The sequence below is a fragment of the Guillardia theta genome (genome assembly GCF_000315625.1).
Source record: "Guillardia theta CCMP2712 unplaced genomic scaffold GUITHscaffold_88, whole genome shotgun sequence".
Lineage (NCBI taxonomy): Eukaryota > Cryptophyceae > Pyrenomonadales > Geminigeraceae > Guillardia > Guillardia theta.
This window is the reverse complement of record NW_005434586.1, coordinates 342,096-357,183: the sequence shown is the minus strand read 5'-3', so window position 1 is coordinate 357,183 and position 15,088 is coordinate 342,096. Positions and strand designations below refer to the sequence as shown.

Here is a 15,088-nt window from a genome sequence, read left to right as displayed (position 1 = left end):
CCAAAAAAAAGAAAATCAGAGGAAGCGAACAGGGCGCACCTCAAGGTTTTCGGTGATGGTGTTGATAGTTGATAGGATGAGATAAAGTTCAGATATTGACACTTCAACTTTAAATTTTTTATGTCAAAAATGTGGACAAATTACTTGCTCTTCATGTAACCTTTACTTCACCGAGAAATGTTTTTTTTTGCTGCGTTGTTGGAAAAATGGGGGTGGGGTAAGGCGAGCTGGAGGGTAGGGGGTACTCACAAGTTGGGGAGTGGCAGCGAACAGATGTTCTGGTCATCAGCCAGGGTATCGCATTTAACATGAGGGGTGGGGTATCGGAAATACGGGTCCTTGCAATCCTGTTATAGAAAGAACCCCCTCAATTCATCAGGTAAGTACCGGTGAATTATAATGATACATCGAATCAGGGGGTGCATCCTGAAGGGTACGGCCACACTGGTTACACTGGAACTCAACTGGGGGTAGGAGGTAGAGAGAAGTGCAAGGGGTGGGGATCCTGCGATAAGGCTGCACGAATGAATGAAGGGATGGGGGATATTCCAGGGTGGGTGGGGGGTAGTATCACCCTACCCGCATAACAATGCACCCCCCGGAACAAGGAGAACCTTCAGATTGAGGTGGTTGGATACACAGGGTGGGGGTGGTTTTGCCCTTGTAGGTAGTCAATTTTGGAGAGAGCTGCAAAACAAGTGCCTTGCAGGCAGGGATTCAAAAAATGCGAGGGTGGTGAATTTCAATGGGGTACCCTCTGAACAATCGACGAACAAAGGTGGGTACTTTATTGAATGAAGTAGGGGTATGAGAGAAATAATGGGGGTACAGCCTGGTTTGCGTCCTCGACTGGGGGTAGTCATCTCAAGGGTCTTATTGTTTTCAGTTCCAGGTCCCAAAGCGCCTGACCATAATTTGGGCAGGGTAGTGCAGGGGTATTCTTAGTTGGTGTAGAAGGGGTGGGTAAGTGTGTGAGGGTAGTGGTAGTAAAAGCCAGGGTGGGGTCATTCATGGAGATTGATAACGTTGGTCACAGGGTCGTGGGGGGTAGTGGTTCAGTGTGGAATTCGTTTCTATGGTGGGTAGCAACCCCTAATTCCAGAGCCATGGGTGGGTCAGATAGTCAATGATAGAGGGTTTAGATGGTCCCCTGGGGGGTTGCGACATAGGGTGGGGGTAGGGCAAGGATCAGTGTTATAGGTAGGGGGTGGGGGTAGAGTGTATAGGGAGGCTGGCAGCGATTTACAGCAGATGAGATGCACATCAGTGGGCTACCTCCACAAACTCATACGGGCAGATAGCATGCAGTAGGAAGCGAGCAGCTCCGTGCTGCTTGTCCTTCCCTCCCTCCTCCCTTCCTCTCCACTGCTCAGTTCCTCTAGCTCTCTCCTGGTCCTTCCCCTCGGATCCCCGTATTGTCATGTGTCGTTCTCAGTGATCCTGACGTGGCCAACTATGAACGCTTTTTCTCCCCATTTCATGTGCCCCGTGCTGAGTCCTTACGTTTGCACATAGTCGTAGCAAGGACGAAGCACTGATGAAACATGCTGTCTGATTGCAAACTTACTGAATCATTGCTTGACAGGACCGGCTCTGATCTGTGAAGGTTCGGCTACAGTTTCCGGTGCTGCTCCCGCTGCGAGGGAGAGGACATCTGGACTAGAATCTTCAACATGTTCGCCGCACGCCGACAAATCTCTCGCTCTCTGAGCAGCAAGAAGGCAGCCATGCTCTCTGCATGCAGGGTCCCCCTACTCGCCAGAACTCAGGGCAAGCCGCTCGTGCACGCCAGATCGTTTGCTGCCCCCGCCTGGTTGAAGCATCCTGACCAGTTCGAGAGGAGACACAACGGGCCCCGCGACCACGAGGAGAAGGACATGCTCACCACCGTCGGAGCATCCTCGATGCAGCAGCTCATTGAGGAGACGATCCCCAGCAGCATCCGCAACCGCCCGCCCCTCAAGGTCGGAGAGGCCATGACGGAGACCGACGCTACCCTGAAGTTGTTCAACATGGTGTCCAAGAACAAGCTCAAGAAGTCGTACATCGGTATGGGCTACTACAACACCATCACCCCCCCTCCCATCCTCAGGAATATCATCCAGAACCCTGGGTGGTACACTCCTTACACCCCGTACCAAGCCGAGATTTCCCAGGGTCGTATGGAGTCGTTGGTCAACTACCAGACCATGATCGCTGACATCACGGCCATGGATATTGGACAGGCCTCCCTCCTTGTAAGCATCTTGCAGCTGTGTTTTTTTGAGAAGTAATGGTTTGAGTAGGATGAGGCCACTGCTGCTGCTGAGGCCATGGCTATGTGCCAGACTATCTGCAAGTCCAAGAGGAAGAAGATGTTCATCTCGGATCTCTGCAACCCGCAGACCATCGCCGTCTGCCAGACTCGTGCTGAGCCGATGGACATCGAAGTCATCGTCGGCAAGGTTGAGGATGCCAAGATGGACTCGTCCTTGATGGGCGTCCTCCTCCCCTACCCTGCTACCGACGGAACGATCCATGACTACAGCAGCGTCATCAAGCAAGCGAATGTATGTCACCGTCTGTTTTTAATAGGGCATCGTGCTGAAATCGTGCCAGGACAACAAAGTCACCGTCGTGATGGTCTCTGATCTCCTGGCGTTGACCATGTTGAAGGTATTGCCTTCTGCAGCTGAGGGTTGCTGTATTAACACGGTCCTTAGCCCCCCGGTGAGATCGGAGCTGACATCGTAGTCGGCAACACTCAGGTCCTTATCTGGCTTGAGAGAGAGAGGAGACTGATCCAAACTCACGCAGCGTTTTGGTGTCCCCCTTGGGTATGGAGGACCTCATGCCGCCTTCCTTACCTGCAAGGATGCGCACAAGCGTGCAGTGCCTGGTTCCTTGCATTGCCCTTGAGGGAGGTGACTAGGCTGACATCCCCTCAGGCCGCATCATCGGGTTGTCTCGCGATGCTGCCGGAAACCCTGCCTACCGTCTCGCCCTCCAGGCGCGCGAGCAGCACATTCGCCGGTAGTTACACCGTACCTTGTTACCTCCCCGATCCCTCACGTGACAAACAGAGAGAAGGCCAACTCCAACATTTGCACCGCGCAGGCACTTCTGGCGAACACTGCTTGTGAGTGGGACTCTTTGTTACAACATGATTATGACACGTGTCGTTAGCTTTCTACGCCGTCTACCATGGACCCGAGGGCCTCAAGAAGGTGAGCAAACAGCATTTTTCAGGTAATTAAATTGCTGACTTGCCGTAAAGATTGCTGCTCGCGTGAATGGTCTCGCGAAGACTCTTGCCTTGGGCCTGAAGCAATCTGGCGTCAAGGTAGTACGTGGTGGAGCGTGAGGTACCACTGACACCCTTCAAGGTGTGCGATCTTCCCTTCTTCGACACCGTCAAGATTGAAGGAGTTGATGCCCAGGCTGTCTGCAAGAAGGTATGTAGTGGCTTACACTTTGTCTCTTGCGTGACCTGGTTCGTGATAGGCCGTCGATGCTGGCATGAACTTCCGCCAGCTTGACAAGCAGTCTGTCACCATCTCCCTTGACGAGACCACCAACCCAAGGTGAAGCTCTTTGTAATTCGTGTATCCTGCTGACATATAATCAGCGATGTTGATGCGATCCTCGCTGTATTCGGAGCCAACAAGTCAAGCGCCGAGAAGCTCTCAGAGCAGGTAGCTTCATGACATGTTTGCCTTGGCAACACTGACATGGTTCTAGGTCACTCCCGGATTCGATGGAGCTTTGACTCGCCAGTCGAAGTTCATGACTGCTGAAGTGTTCAACAAGTACCAGACCGAGACGGAGCTCATGCGCTACATGTTCCACCTGCAGTCCAAGGATCTTGGCCTCAACACCTCTATGATCCCTCTTGGCTCCTGCACCATGAAGCTCAACTCCGCCTCTGAGATGGTCCCCGTGACCTGGCCCGAGATCAACTCTATCCATCCCTTCGTGCCCGTCGATCAGGTCCAGGGATACCACGAGTTTTTGGACGAGCTCAACAAGTGGCTCATGGACATTACCGGCTTCGATGCCATCTCCCAGCAGCCCAACGCTGGAGCTGCTGGCGAGTACGCAGGGCTGATGGCGATCCGTCAGTACCACAAGCACCATGGCAACACCAACCGCAACATCTGCCTCATCCCCCGTGCTGCTCACGGAACCAACCCCGCCACCGCTGCCATGTGCGGCATGGACGTCGTTCCCATCGAGTGCGACGACATGGGCAACACGGACATGAACGACCTCAAGGAGAAGATTGAGCTGCACAAGGCCAACCTCGGAGCCCTCATGATCACCTACCCCTCCACCCACGGAGTGTTTGAGGACACCGTTGTAGAGATCTGCAAGATGGTCCACGACGCCGGCGGCCTGGTCTACATGGACGGCGCCAACATGAATGCGCAAGTTGGCTTCTGCTCTCCTGGTCACATCGGAGCTGACGTCTGCCACTTGAACCTGCACAAGACCTTCTGCATTCCTCACGGGGGTGGAGGACCAGGCATGGGCCCCATCGGAGTGAACAAGAAGCTCGCTCCCTTCCTTCCCAACCACCCGATGGGCGTCACTGGTGGCGAGCATGGCATCGGCGCGATCTCTGCTGCTCCCTGGGGCTCCGCATCCATCCTCCCGATCTCCTGGATGTACATCCAGATGATGGGTAGCCGCGGCCTCGAGAGGGCGACGGAGCTGGCGATCTTGAACGCCAACTACATGAAGGATCGCCTCAAGAACGAGTTCGAGATCCTCTTCACGGGCAAGAATGGACGCGTTGCCCACGAGTTCATCATCGATCTTCGTCCCTTCAAGGCCTCGTGCGGCATCGACGCCGTCGACATCGCCAAGAGGTTGTGCGACTACTCCCTCCACGCCCCCACCATGTCCTGGCCTGTTGCTGGTACTCTCATGGTGGAGCCAACTGAGTCCGAGAGCAAGTTCGAGATCGACAGGTTCTGCGACGCCATGCTGGCCATCCGCGAGGAGATCAGGGAGGTGGAGCAGGGCAAGGCAGACCCTGAGAACAACGTGCTCAAGAACGCTCCCCACACCATGGCTGAAGTTCTCGGAGACAAGTGGGATCATCCTTATAGCCGCGACAAGGCTGCCTATCCTGTGCCAGCCCTAAGGGAGCGCAAGTTCTGGCCGTCGATCAAGCGCATTGACGATGTTTACGGGGACAAGAATCTGGTGCTGCGGCTCGCCAAGACTGACCAGGCCAAGGCTGCCAACTGAACGGGGTGTAACAAGTTATTCTATCTTAACTGTTGATAATAAACGACTCGACTGCGGTATCATGTTGTTTTGCTTGTTTTTGAAAACATTACTTTCTTGTTAGTGAAACCAATATGCCCTTGGGCAGTGAGATTTGCATGTTGAAATACCACCGATTGAATGACACTTTGGTATCAACGCTTCAACAACTCAAACGTTTCCCGAGTATATTTCAACAGATCCTCTATTCCATCATCGACGAACCTCATACCACCCACAGCCCTGCTACGTTACATGTGGTTCCAAGCTGGTGTCGTCCTTCCCGCCTCCTTCATGTACTTCTCATGCAACAATTGCACGTCATCCATGCTGATCTTCGTCCATCCGTTCTCGTGCACGTGATAAACTGCAGACAAGCATAAGTCGGAGACGACAACATAGAGCTCAAGGTACCTGACACTCTTCCTCCAGACATAGCATCACGGAAGGTGGCGTGGTAGATGGCACGACGTCCGAGCTCGCAGGCGTCGTCAATTGACATGTCGAACTTGTATCCCTCGTCAAGCACACCATAGGCATAAGGAGAACCAGAGCCGACAGAGAACTTCTGTCCTTTCACACGGGTTCCCTCGCTATCGCAGTAGTACAAGTTTGGCCCAATATCCTTATCCCAACCAGCAATCATTGTGCCCATTGACAAGCCGTATCCTTTGTACGAGTACATGATGTTATGAAGCAACTTGGACGCAGCAGCTGTGGTGATGCGTTCCTTGTTTCTCAGCTCGTACAAACGGCAAAGACGACCAAGGTGTCTCTCCCAGAACATGCAGTCTGCTGCACCGCCGGCCATGGTACCGAGCAAATAAGGAGTGATTTCAATGCATTTCTTTACAGTTTGCGATCCTGTCAATCTGTTAGACCTTGGTGCTAGCGAAGTTCAAAGAAATCACCGATGTAGCTTCCCATGCTTGCTCTTGAATCAACCGCGATAATGATACCCTGAGAAAAGACAAACCCCAACGTGGTCGTTCCGTGAAGAAACTTGAGCGCCGGATCGCTGTCGTTAGCGTTCTTTGGAGCGAAGGCACCGCTGAGAAAATCATCCGGCTGCAGAAACAATTAACATGAAACTCATGCACGGTACACAAAGACGGCAGAAAGGACTAAGGGGGCTGCAAACAAACGATACATGAAACGTGCCAAAACTCACCGCATTTGGGCCCGGCATGGCGAACTTCATGAGCATCTCTTCCTCATCATATGCAGGAAGCTCAGGGTTCGCAGGATTCTTCGTTCTGCGCTCATGACGACGAGCCTCGCGGCTCATGGCCGTGAACGCGTTTGACAGCGCCAGCGCCATGGTTTTGGACACCTGTCGCTGCCTCCGCTCGACAGTTACAACGGTTATGATTCGATCTGATTTAATCCAAATTTCTTCCAGAATCAACTGACTTGAACCGAACTAGTTCATCGCAATTGAGCCGTTACGCGTAACCGACGACAATCGGGTCGATGGTGGTGACGGGGATGACCTGGAGCTGCATGCGACATTGAAGCGGAGGGAGCGAGGGAGGGAGGGAGGGAGGAGGGAGGGAGGGAGGAGGAGACACAACGAAAATACGAACAAGGAGAGAACGATGGCGACGCCATTGCTGATAGCCATGGCGAGATGATGGCTGGCCCCTTCTCACGCACACATCCTATCACGTTTCGACTTCCGGAAGAGCCAGATCAGGCCGACGAGACTCGCTCCAGGGAGTCAAGTCTCATTGATCTGAGCCCTCACAAGTCACATGGTGATGCGGGGGAGGTACCGAGTCGTCTCGCTGCTGTGCCTCTGCCAGTATGTGGTTTCCCTCCAGTACAACACTCAGGTACCCTTCCACAAGAAGCTCATTGACAACCGGATGCTCTGCCTGAAGAAGCAAGGAGAGCGCTCACCGCCTCTCTCGCAACTCATGCAGCAGCAGGACGACCCGGAGTGGGCGGCTCTGGACTGCGACCTATGGCTCTCGCGAAACGAGCAAGGGATACAAACCAGCCATTACAGATTCCGCTATCTTTCCTACCCAGCGATGCTGCAGAGGATGAGGGCGCTGGAGCTCCTGTACCCGGACATGGTGAGATTGTACAGCGCTCAAGATGACTTCGGCCTGCCAAGCGCGGGGAAATGCAGCGAGGAGGAGGGAGTGGAGAAGAACCAGCCTTGCAAGGTGTGGGTTATGGAAGTTGGCAACATGCAGGCAAGGACGGAGGAAACTCCGCGGTTGTTCTTCAGTGGAGCTCTACATGGAGACGAGAGGATCGGACCCACTGCTCTCCTCGAGCTCGTGTCCTTCCTGCTGGGGACGTACGCGGTCGACCCATGGGCGAGGATCATGCTGGACAGTCGGGTGCTGGTGCTGATCCCGGCGGCGAACGCTGTAGGATACCAGGAGAGCAAGAGGGACGAGCTGGGGGTTGACCCGAACAGAGACTTTGCTTTTGACACTTCCAGCTCCCGCTGTATGCAGTCTGTAGCAGCAAGGAGCGTAAACGAGGTGAGGAGATGGCTGGGAGCTGGAGGCGGGATGGAAGATGGGGAGGAGGATGGGGCAAAGGATGAGGAGGAGGATGGGGGAAAGGAGTGGGGGGAGATGAGGAAGAGGAATCAGAGGAAGGGGAGACGGCGGGAGGGGGAGGGCGGAGGAGGTGGAGATTAAATCTTTGGGCTCAGGTGTGGAGGAGGAATATCTTCTCGTTGGCTGTCACGTTTCATGGGGGAGACAACCTCATCGCACATCCCTGGGGAGACACGAAGCATTGCCCGGGTTACCCCGGGAGGTGCCAAGCAAGAGAGGGCATGCTCTCCTCTTGGATTTCTCCCGATCACACGGCCATGTTGGTAGGATCACCTGTTGATTCTGCTGAGCCTCTTTCGAACTCCTCTGCTCTCCACTCCTCTTCCTACATGCCGACCCAATCGTCTCCACCAGCGCGTTCCTTTTCCTTCTTTCCAAGCGTTTTCTCACCCCCTTCCTGATGAATCCCTGCTCATGTTCCCCTAACCCCCCCTATCCAGTCTTCTCTGTCCAATTCACTCCTCTCCCTCCTCGTCTTCCTTTCTTCTTGTCGCCCTTCCCCCTTCTCTGACCCCACTTCAAGATCTTGTCAAAGTACGCAAGCGACTTTGCTGGGCCTCTTCCGACGGGGAGGATGGAGAAATTCCGCTTCGGCCCTCTCAACGATCCGCGCGTCATCTACCCGGTAAGAAGCAGCTGCCTCTTCTTCTCCTGCCGGTGACGGAGGAGGAGGTTGGAGGAGGGATGGAAGACTGGGCGTACGGGGCCTCGTGGGCTCCTGGTGGGGTGAACTGCCTTCCTTCCAAGTATGGAGGATATTCCAACCTTCGGACACTCTACGGCAACGTCACGTGAGTCTTCTCCTTGCTGCCTTGCTGCCTTGCTGCCTTGCTGCCTTGCTGCCTTGCTGCCTTGCTGTCCCCTCTGCGTCTGGCCTCCCTCTCATGATGCTGACAGGCATCGAGCGGCCAACCTCTTGGTAGAAACAGGTCCGTACGTTGGCCCACCAGCTGTACAGCTGACTCCCTGGGTAAGCCTACCAGAAGATCCCACCTGAGTCCGAGCTGGGCTCGTCACTCGGAATCCTCTCGAGCCTGTCAAACGTGCACGGCAGCAGCGACTTCGGCCACATTGCACGCAACGTTCGCCTGTCACTCCTTGTACTCGATGTCGTCCAACCCTACGTCATCTTGGAACAAGTTTACACCCAAGGAAAGATGGCGGAGGAGGATGAGGGGGAGGAAGGCGAGGAGAAGTAGGAGCAGGAGCCTGAGGAACAGGAGCAAGATAGGAGGAGGAAGGGGAGGAGGAGGAGGACAAGGAGTGTTGTGACTGGAAAGGCAGGAGGGGCAGGCGAGTTTCTGCCGAGTGGCAACTCGTCCACGTTCAGCTCGCCCTCCACGTTTTGGGTCCAGTGGCGTGTTGGAGGAGCGTTTCGCATCAGCAGCTTCCGAGTAACGTGCCGTGCACGCCATGGCGCTGACCAGAGTCATGGGGGGACGCGAAAGGGGGAGGAGATGGTGGAGGAGGAGGACCGGGGGAAGCTCTGTTGGCACAATCATCTTGACACGAGGTTTGCTCGAAATCCTCAACAACTCCTACGAGACTGTGACAAGGTATGAGCTTTCATTCGCATCCCTGCTGCTCCTGTTGCTTCTCATGTATACCTTCCTCCTCCTCATCCTCCTCCTCCTCCTCCTCCTCCTTCATACCTGGCCTTATCTTTGTTTCCGGCTAGTTGCAGACTCAGCTGGCTTTGGAGGATGCTTGCATCTTCGACAGCGAAATTTTCTCTTGCGAGTTTTTCCCGGATCAAAAACATCTTGGCACTCACCGTTGCAAGGTGATTCTGTGCTCTTACACACCCTATCTTCAATCCTTCTCCTCCCTGCTACCTTCTTCTTCCTACCTTCTAGCTCCTCCCTCCTGCCATCTTCCCTGCTCCCCGCGCCCTCCTCCTCTTTTCCTCTCAGGATCTGAGCACGGATTTCCCTCCCTTATTCCTCATTTCACTTGCCACCACAGGATGAGCAGACCTCTGCTCGCCTCTGCCCCCGAGGGTTTTCCCTCTGCAGAGGTTTACCTGCTGGCTGGAACGGAAGGATGGTATCCTTCACTCCTCTCCTGCCCGTCCGCCTGACTAGACTCAGGCGTCCGTTCCCTACCTGAGCAAAATCATGATCGCAACCGCCTCTCCCTCTGACAAGCTAGCGGTGAGGCCGACTACACATCATCTCCTGCCTGCCTGCCTGCCTGCCTGCCTGCCTGCCTGCCTGCCTGCCTGCCTGCCTGCCTGCCTGCTTTTTTGCTTGCTTGCTGCTTCTGCTGCGCCACTGCTTGTTCTCGTCCTCCACCTTTTCCTCCCTCTGCTGCTGGGCCCCTTCCTTGCCTCTCAAGTTGCCTCCTCCATCCCTCTAGTATCCCTGACCTGTCACAGGTCGACATCCTTGTTGAAGCCGAGGTGGACAAGAGCTGGACAGATTCCTCGCGCGTTGAAGCGAGCTTGGGGGTGCCACCGCAGACCCACTGGGTAGAGGAGGAGGGAGGAGGACGAGTCGGTAACAGCTGGAGCAGGTACAAGGGAGGTCAAACGACACTTGGACCTCGAGCCACAACGGTGATGGAGGATGGAGAGGAAGTAAGGAATCTCACTAGCTGTGCAGGGCAGGCAGTAAGAGGAAGGACACGCTGGAAATCACCTCCTCGGACTGTCATGATCAGCGGCGTCCGACTGCATCCAGTCGGACAGGTGGGCAGAAGGAATTTCTCGGGAGGAGCAGGCAAGGGCACCTACCGTCGAGCCAACATGAATGGGCGAGTGAGCTGGAAGGCAACGTGGTGGGAGGCTGTCTGGATCGTATCAGTTCCACTCCTCATCTTCGTGATTATCAGCACACGGAGCAGAGGAAGAGGAGGAGGGGCAGGAAGGCGGAGACAGTGAAGCATATTGTTTTTTTGACTTCCTTTCATGAGAATCAAACCGTCACGCGGAAAAGAATAAGTGAAAACCCAGAGGGCAAAATCTTATCCTCCTGCCCCCGCTCGAGCATCTTAATGACGGTTGTAGAAGTAGTCCCACTGGTGGCGAGCGCGGCGCCAGTCGTCGTAGGAGGCGGCATCGTTGGCGCGGTAGTAGGTATCCTCAGACTCCTGGTAGAGGGCGCGAGCCTGGGTGTTCTGAACGAACGCCTGGGTGTAGAGGTTGGCAGCCTTCTTTCCGTAGAGGATAGTGCGCATTGTACTGCAGGAATAACATCAGAATCAGTTGTGTGCAGACTAAACAAGATGGATCAACGCACGTTAAAAATACAAGACGTGAAGAAAAGGGAAAGCTTATAAACGATGATTACTACGGCATCGCGGCATATCGAGGGTTATCAATATACACAAACGATCACTTTCGGTCGGTGATCTCAAACAAAATCTTGTCTCATGCGACAAATCGTTTCTCAACATCTCAGTTCAACACTACTGGCTCTTTTGGGGAGGTGAAGAATTCAGATGAAAGGCTGGAGCAGAGGAAGAGGACCAAAAATCCAGTATGACATACGGAAGCCATCGAAAGGAATAGTTCGGTAATGCGAGAGATCACGAGGAGTAAAAAGTTTTCTGAGTGAGGGGAGCAATGGGAAGATGGAGCGGCAGAAGACCAACGAGGGAAAGCAGCAGAACAACGTCGAACGTCGAGGAGGAAGAGGGCAGAAAGAATCTCTCATCGCCGAGTGTAACAAACAGCGGATCACGATATGGGAGGTGAGAGGAAGGAAAACGATTGACGGATCGTGAACAAGCAGGGCGAGCGGGTGACGATGGATTCATGGAGCAGGAGTATGTACAGGGGAATGAGGTGAAGGTGAAGAGGAGAAAAAATTAGAACAGAAGAGCGGATAGCAGGAAGAGGAAGTGGAGGAGGGGGAAGAGAGCATGGCGGATGTCTCCCGCCGCTATCTGTGCATCGCCTCACCTTCAGTGACCGTCAGCCAAGGGGCGCGACCTTTCGAAGGCGGATGCGAGGGTGATTTGAAATATATTTCAAACTATGTTTTCTAGTTTGAAATTATATTGCAATAAACTTAAATATAAATTTTCATATAAGATTTCAAACTTAAGGCAAATGATTCAATATTCAGCATTTCAAATTTCTCTACCTGATGACCACATGTGTACCCCTGCTTAGAATGTTTTTTTTTGGTTCAGTACGGGTGTGTTTGAGTCCTTCAGAGTGATGATTGTAGGGGTGGGTCCATGTGAAAGTTCAGAAGGGGGTGCCTGTGAGCCACCCCACCCTCTGTTTTGATGTTACCACCGGTGTATTTGACTCTTTGATCACCGGTGGAATGTAATCTCGTACCCCACCCCTTAGTAGGACCCCCTGAACATGGCTGATAAGTCTCTATACCCTCAAGTTGACGTCCAAACCACCCCACCTCTGCCTAACGGGCTACATACCCCACCCACCCCGAGCCTGCGCACCTTGCCTCCGTCCTCTTCCACCATGTCCGCTTCGCTCGCGACTCTGGCACCCGCAGGGGCAGTGCTTGCCGCATTTTTTGCCCGTAGGTATGCGAACTTCATGCTCCGTGATACCGCCTCCTTCGTTCCCCGTTCTTCTCTCCTGATTCTGTGAAGTTCCCCCGCTCAAGGGTGAGATGGTCGATGTTTGTCTTGATATTCCGTCTGTGCTTGCTGCCCTGATCGCATTTGTTTTCCTAAGGAACAGATTGGTTGTTGTCCAATGTGTGTATTATCCTCATGATTAGAATCTTCCACTCTGATAAGCACTGAAACTCGTCCTGTGGTTCATCAATGGTTCGTTCTCACTGAGCTTGGAGTGTGTTGTTATAATGTAGATATGATTTTCTACTTGCACATGTACGTGGCTGATTTTTGGTTCATTCAGCTCCAAGTTCCCCTCGAGCCTCTTCTCGTGGCATCCCACATTGCTAGGCGTGGGTTGGCTGGCGCTGACCCCGTACGCCATCAAGTATCTGCGAGAGAGCAAGGAGACAACAGACGTGAAGGTTTGAAAACATTCATTCTCCAATCTTCCTGCCATGATTCTATCTGTAGGAGAAAGCGGCCAAGGTGCAGACCCACGGGATCTTGAATGGCTTGGCATACGCTGCGATCGCAGGAGGGTTGTGGGCCATCTGGCAGAACAAGGAGAACAATGCCGCAGCCAAGAAGCTTGTCGCAAAGCATCTTGTCTCCCTCCACGGAAAGCTCGGTGCTCTCACTACCGTGCTTGGTACGTCGTCGCTCCTGCTCGCTGCCTATCGCACTACCAGCCACAAGACTCAGTCCCTGTACTACCTTTGGTACATCCTGTTATCCTTTAGGTTTGAACAGCATGCGTGACTCTTCTTGCAGGAGAGATAAGGTACATCGCTACTTGGGCATCGCTGCTTACATCACCGCCGGTATGACGATTGTGAGCATCGTCAATGCGCCATGGGGCAAGCACAACTTGGGGCCCGCCGGGCAGAAGATCTTATCTGCCATTCTTGTGCTGTATCATGCTGCTGTCGTCCGTGTATGCCTCTAAGGAGACGTCTGGAGGGTTGCATTCGGAATGAAAATGAAGGGAGACTCTGATGTCATTCTTGACGGAAGGACGTGGTTGTAAGTGAAGTAATGCTTGACGTTCAGACAATCCTTCATTTCAAAAAATAAATTATAGTCTAGAGAAATTTGGTTATTGGGTCACTGTGAATGCTCGTCTGCACAAAATTAACAGCTCAAAAACTTCTTGCTTTCGGCAGTTCTGTGACAGCGGTTCTGTCTTGATAGAGTCCCCTGAACGAGATAGCCAGTGGGGTTCTGCCAGATCAGAAGAGAGAGTCTTTCCCCTTCGAGTAATAAAGTACGAGGTCTCCCCTGGATTCCGGCCAGAGGAACTGTCGGACGTATCTCAGCGAGTGGTCCTGCCCCAGCAACATTCCAGCCTTGGTTCGGACCTCAATCTTCGAAAGGTTCTCTCCCGGGTAAGCCTCGTCAATGATTAGCCGTTTGATGCTCATGACTGTGGAGTCTTCTTCTAGCCTCAGAGATTTGCTCTTGACTGCTGGCACTGCTTCATCAGATCCTGGCCAAGGCTCCAGACCAAATTGGACGAAGCCGTCATCCTGATGGCTGGAAGCAGTCTTCGACTTCTTCGAAGACGACCTTGCTTTGCTGGGCTGTGTCTTATTCGATGCTGACTTGGTTGCTGGTTTCGCTGCTTTCTTTCCTCCTGACGCTGTGCTCACCTTTTGCCGACTCTTTGCAGTGGTCTGCGGCTCGGGCTGTGAGGTCTTTGCCTTCTGAGTTGAGCCTGAAGAACTCTTCCGTGGACTACTAGATGGCTTCGATCTCTTCCTTGACGTCTGAAAGCCTCCTCTTGCAGCTCTGAGCTCTTGCTCCTGCAGTTGCAACGCAAGTCTAGCATCATCGGAGAGCAACCTGCTCCTACGGACTGGTCGTCCCGACGATTCTTCTGCATTGTTTGCGTCATGGTCGAAGGAATCGTTTGCCTTAGCGTCAGTCATTCTGGGTGTAGCAACCAGCAATTCTCAACAATCTCTTCTGAGTTTCAAGCCGATGTTCCTCCTGAAGCAAAAGTGCATACGACCCCCAAATGACAGTTGGTCAAGAAGTCGAGGGGTCTGTCGTTAATGCTGTTCACGATATTCAACCAATGCAGTCTCTAAATTTGTAATTCTCCTCTAATAATTTGGATAAGGAAAAAGGATCATTGCCCCATGATGGTAAACCAACCAGGAAACTGACCTGAAGAATTTCATCAGTGCTTGCACATGAATTTCACTCGGAATGTATGGATACGTGTTACGAGGGTGGCCCTCTCTGCTCTCATGAACATTACACTCTTCTAATTCTATTTCATCTGTTACGAGAATAGCAGCTGCAATTCATATTCAACGACATCACGGAGCAGCAGCCAAAAGGATCGAAGGGGCGGAAAGGATATGACTCAGCCAGAACCCTAATGCACGGCAACGAAGATTCAAACATCAACAACATCAATGTTAGAGGAAACAAGACAAAAATGGACAAGATCGTCTAGCTTGATACAGTGGAGAAGAGTCATGCGATCAAAAACCACATGCAAAAAGTCACAGCATATTGCCTTGACACGACAAGTATGCGGCCAGGAGAGATTCAAAAACATGGAGCAGGAGCACAGAGCCATGATGGAAACAACAACTAGAACTTGAATGGAGGATACTAGGTGTTGAGAAGAGATGGAGTGCGGAGGGAGGGGGGAGGGGAGGAGGCAGCGAAGATGTTGGCTGCATCAGAGGCGGGAAGGGAAG

At 53.1% G+C, this 15,088-nt stretch overlaps 6 protein-coding genes across 6 annotated transcripts; 3 read left to right on the top strand and 3 right to left on the bottom strand.

Annotated features, from left to right (window-relative positions):
• Nucleotides 1-1,251: 1,251 nt before the first annotated feature.
• On the top strand, nt 1,252-5,294 carry GUITHDRAFT_160083 (hypothetical protein; the record flags this gene model as incomplete). Its single annotated transcript, XM_005825019.1, has 14 exons — nt 1,252-1,266; nt 1,821-2,237; nt 2,286-2,549; nt 2,599-2,655; nt 2,703-2,747; nt 2,797-2,878; nt 2,928-3,012; nt 3,063-3,118; nt 3,166-3,206; nt 3,257-3,322; nt 3,366-3,434; nt 3,484-3,563; nt 3,608-3,674; nt 3,721-5,294. 14 exons carry the CDS (start codon nt 1,252-1,254, stop codon nt 5,233-5,235), a joined length of 2,859 nt encoding a protein of 952 aa, XP_005825076.1. The 3' UTR covers nt 5,236-5,294.
• Nucleotides 5,295-5,425: 131 nt separating this feature from the next.
• Nucleotides 5,426-6,580, bottom strand: GUITHDRAFT_154814 (20S proteasome subunit beta type 5). Its single transcript, XM_005825018.1, has 4 exons — nt 6,425-6,580; nt 6,165-6,321; nt 5,668-6,117; nt 5,426-5,620 (listed from the first exon to the last, which is right to left on the bottom strand). The coding sequence occupies exons 1-4, from the start codon at nt 6,572-6,574 to the stop codon at nt 5,505-5,507; spliced, it is 873 nt and encodes a 290-aa protein (XP_005825075.1). The 5' UTR covers nt 6,575-6,580; the 3' UTR covers nt 5,426-5,504.
• A 244-nt stretch (nt 6,581-6,824) lies between these two features.
• GUITHDRAFT_165327 (hypothetical protein) lies at nt 6,825-8,579 on the top strand (the record flags this gene model as incomplete). Its single annotated transcript, XM_005825017.1, has 4 exons — nt 6,825-7,754; nt 7,931-8,098; nt 8,359-8,460; nt 8,508-8,579. Coding segments are annotated over exons 1-4 (1,089 nt in total), but the record flags the coding sequence as incomplete, so codon positions are not given.
• Nucleotides 8,580-10,825: 2,246 nt separating this feature from the next.
• Nucleotides 10,826-11,013, bottom strand: GUITHDRAFT_154813 (hypothetical protein; the record flags this gene model as incomplete). Its single annotated transcript, XM_005825016.1, has 1 exon — nt 10,826-11,013. A coding segment is annotated over one exon (187 nt), but the record flags the coding sequence as incomplete, so codon positions are not given.
• A 1,224-nt stretch (nt 11,014-12,237) lies between these two features.
• On the top strand, nt 12,238-13,462 carry GUITHDRAFT_154812 (hypothetical protein). Its single transcript, XM_005825015.1, has 4 exons — nt 12,238-12,335; nt 12,676-12,796; nt 12,846-13,093; nt 13,146-13,462. The coding sequence occupies exons 1-4, from the start codon at nt 12,271-12,273 to the stop codon at nt 13,318-13,320; spliced, it is 609 nt and encodes a 202-aa protein (XP_005825072.1). The 5' UTR covers nt 12,238-12,270; the 3' UTR covers nt 13,321-13,462.
• Nucleotides 13,463-13,603: 141 nt separating this feature from the next.
• On the bottom strand, nt 13,604-14,302 carry GUITHDRAFT_115853 (hypothetical protein; the record flags this gene model as incomplete). The annotated part of the gene is made up of 1 exon (XM_005825014.1): nt 13,604-14,302. The coding sequence occupies one exon, from the start codon at nt 14,300-14,302 to the stop codon at nt 13,604-13,606; it is 699 nt and encodes a 232-aa protein (XP_005825071.1).
• Nucleotides 14,303-15,088: the final 786 nt, after the last annotated feature.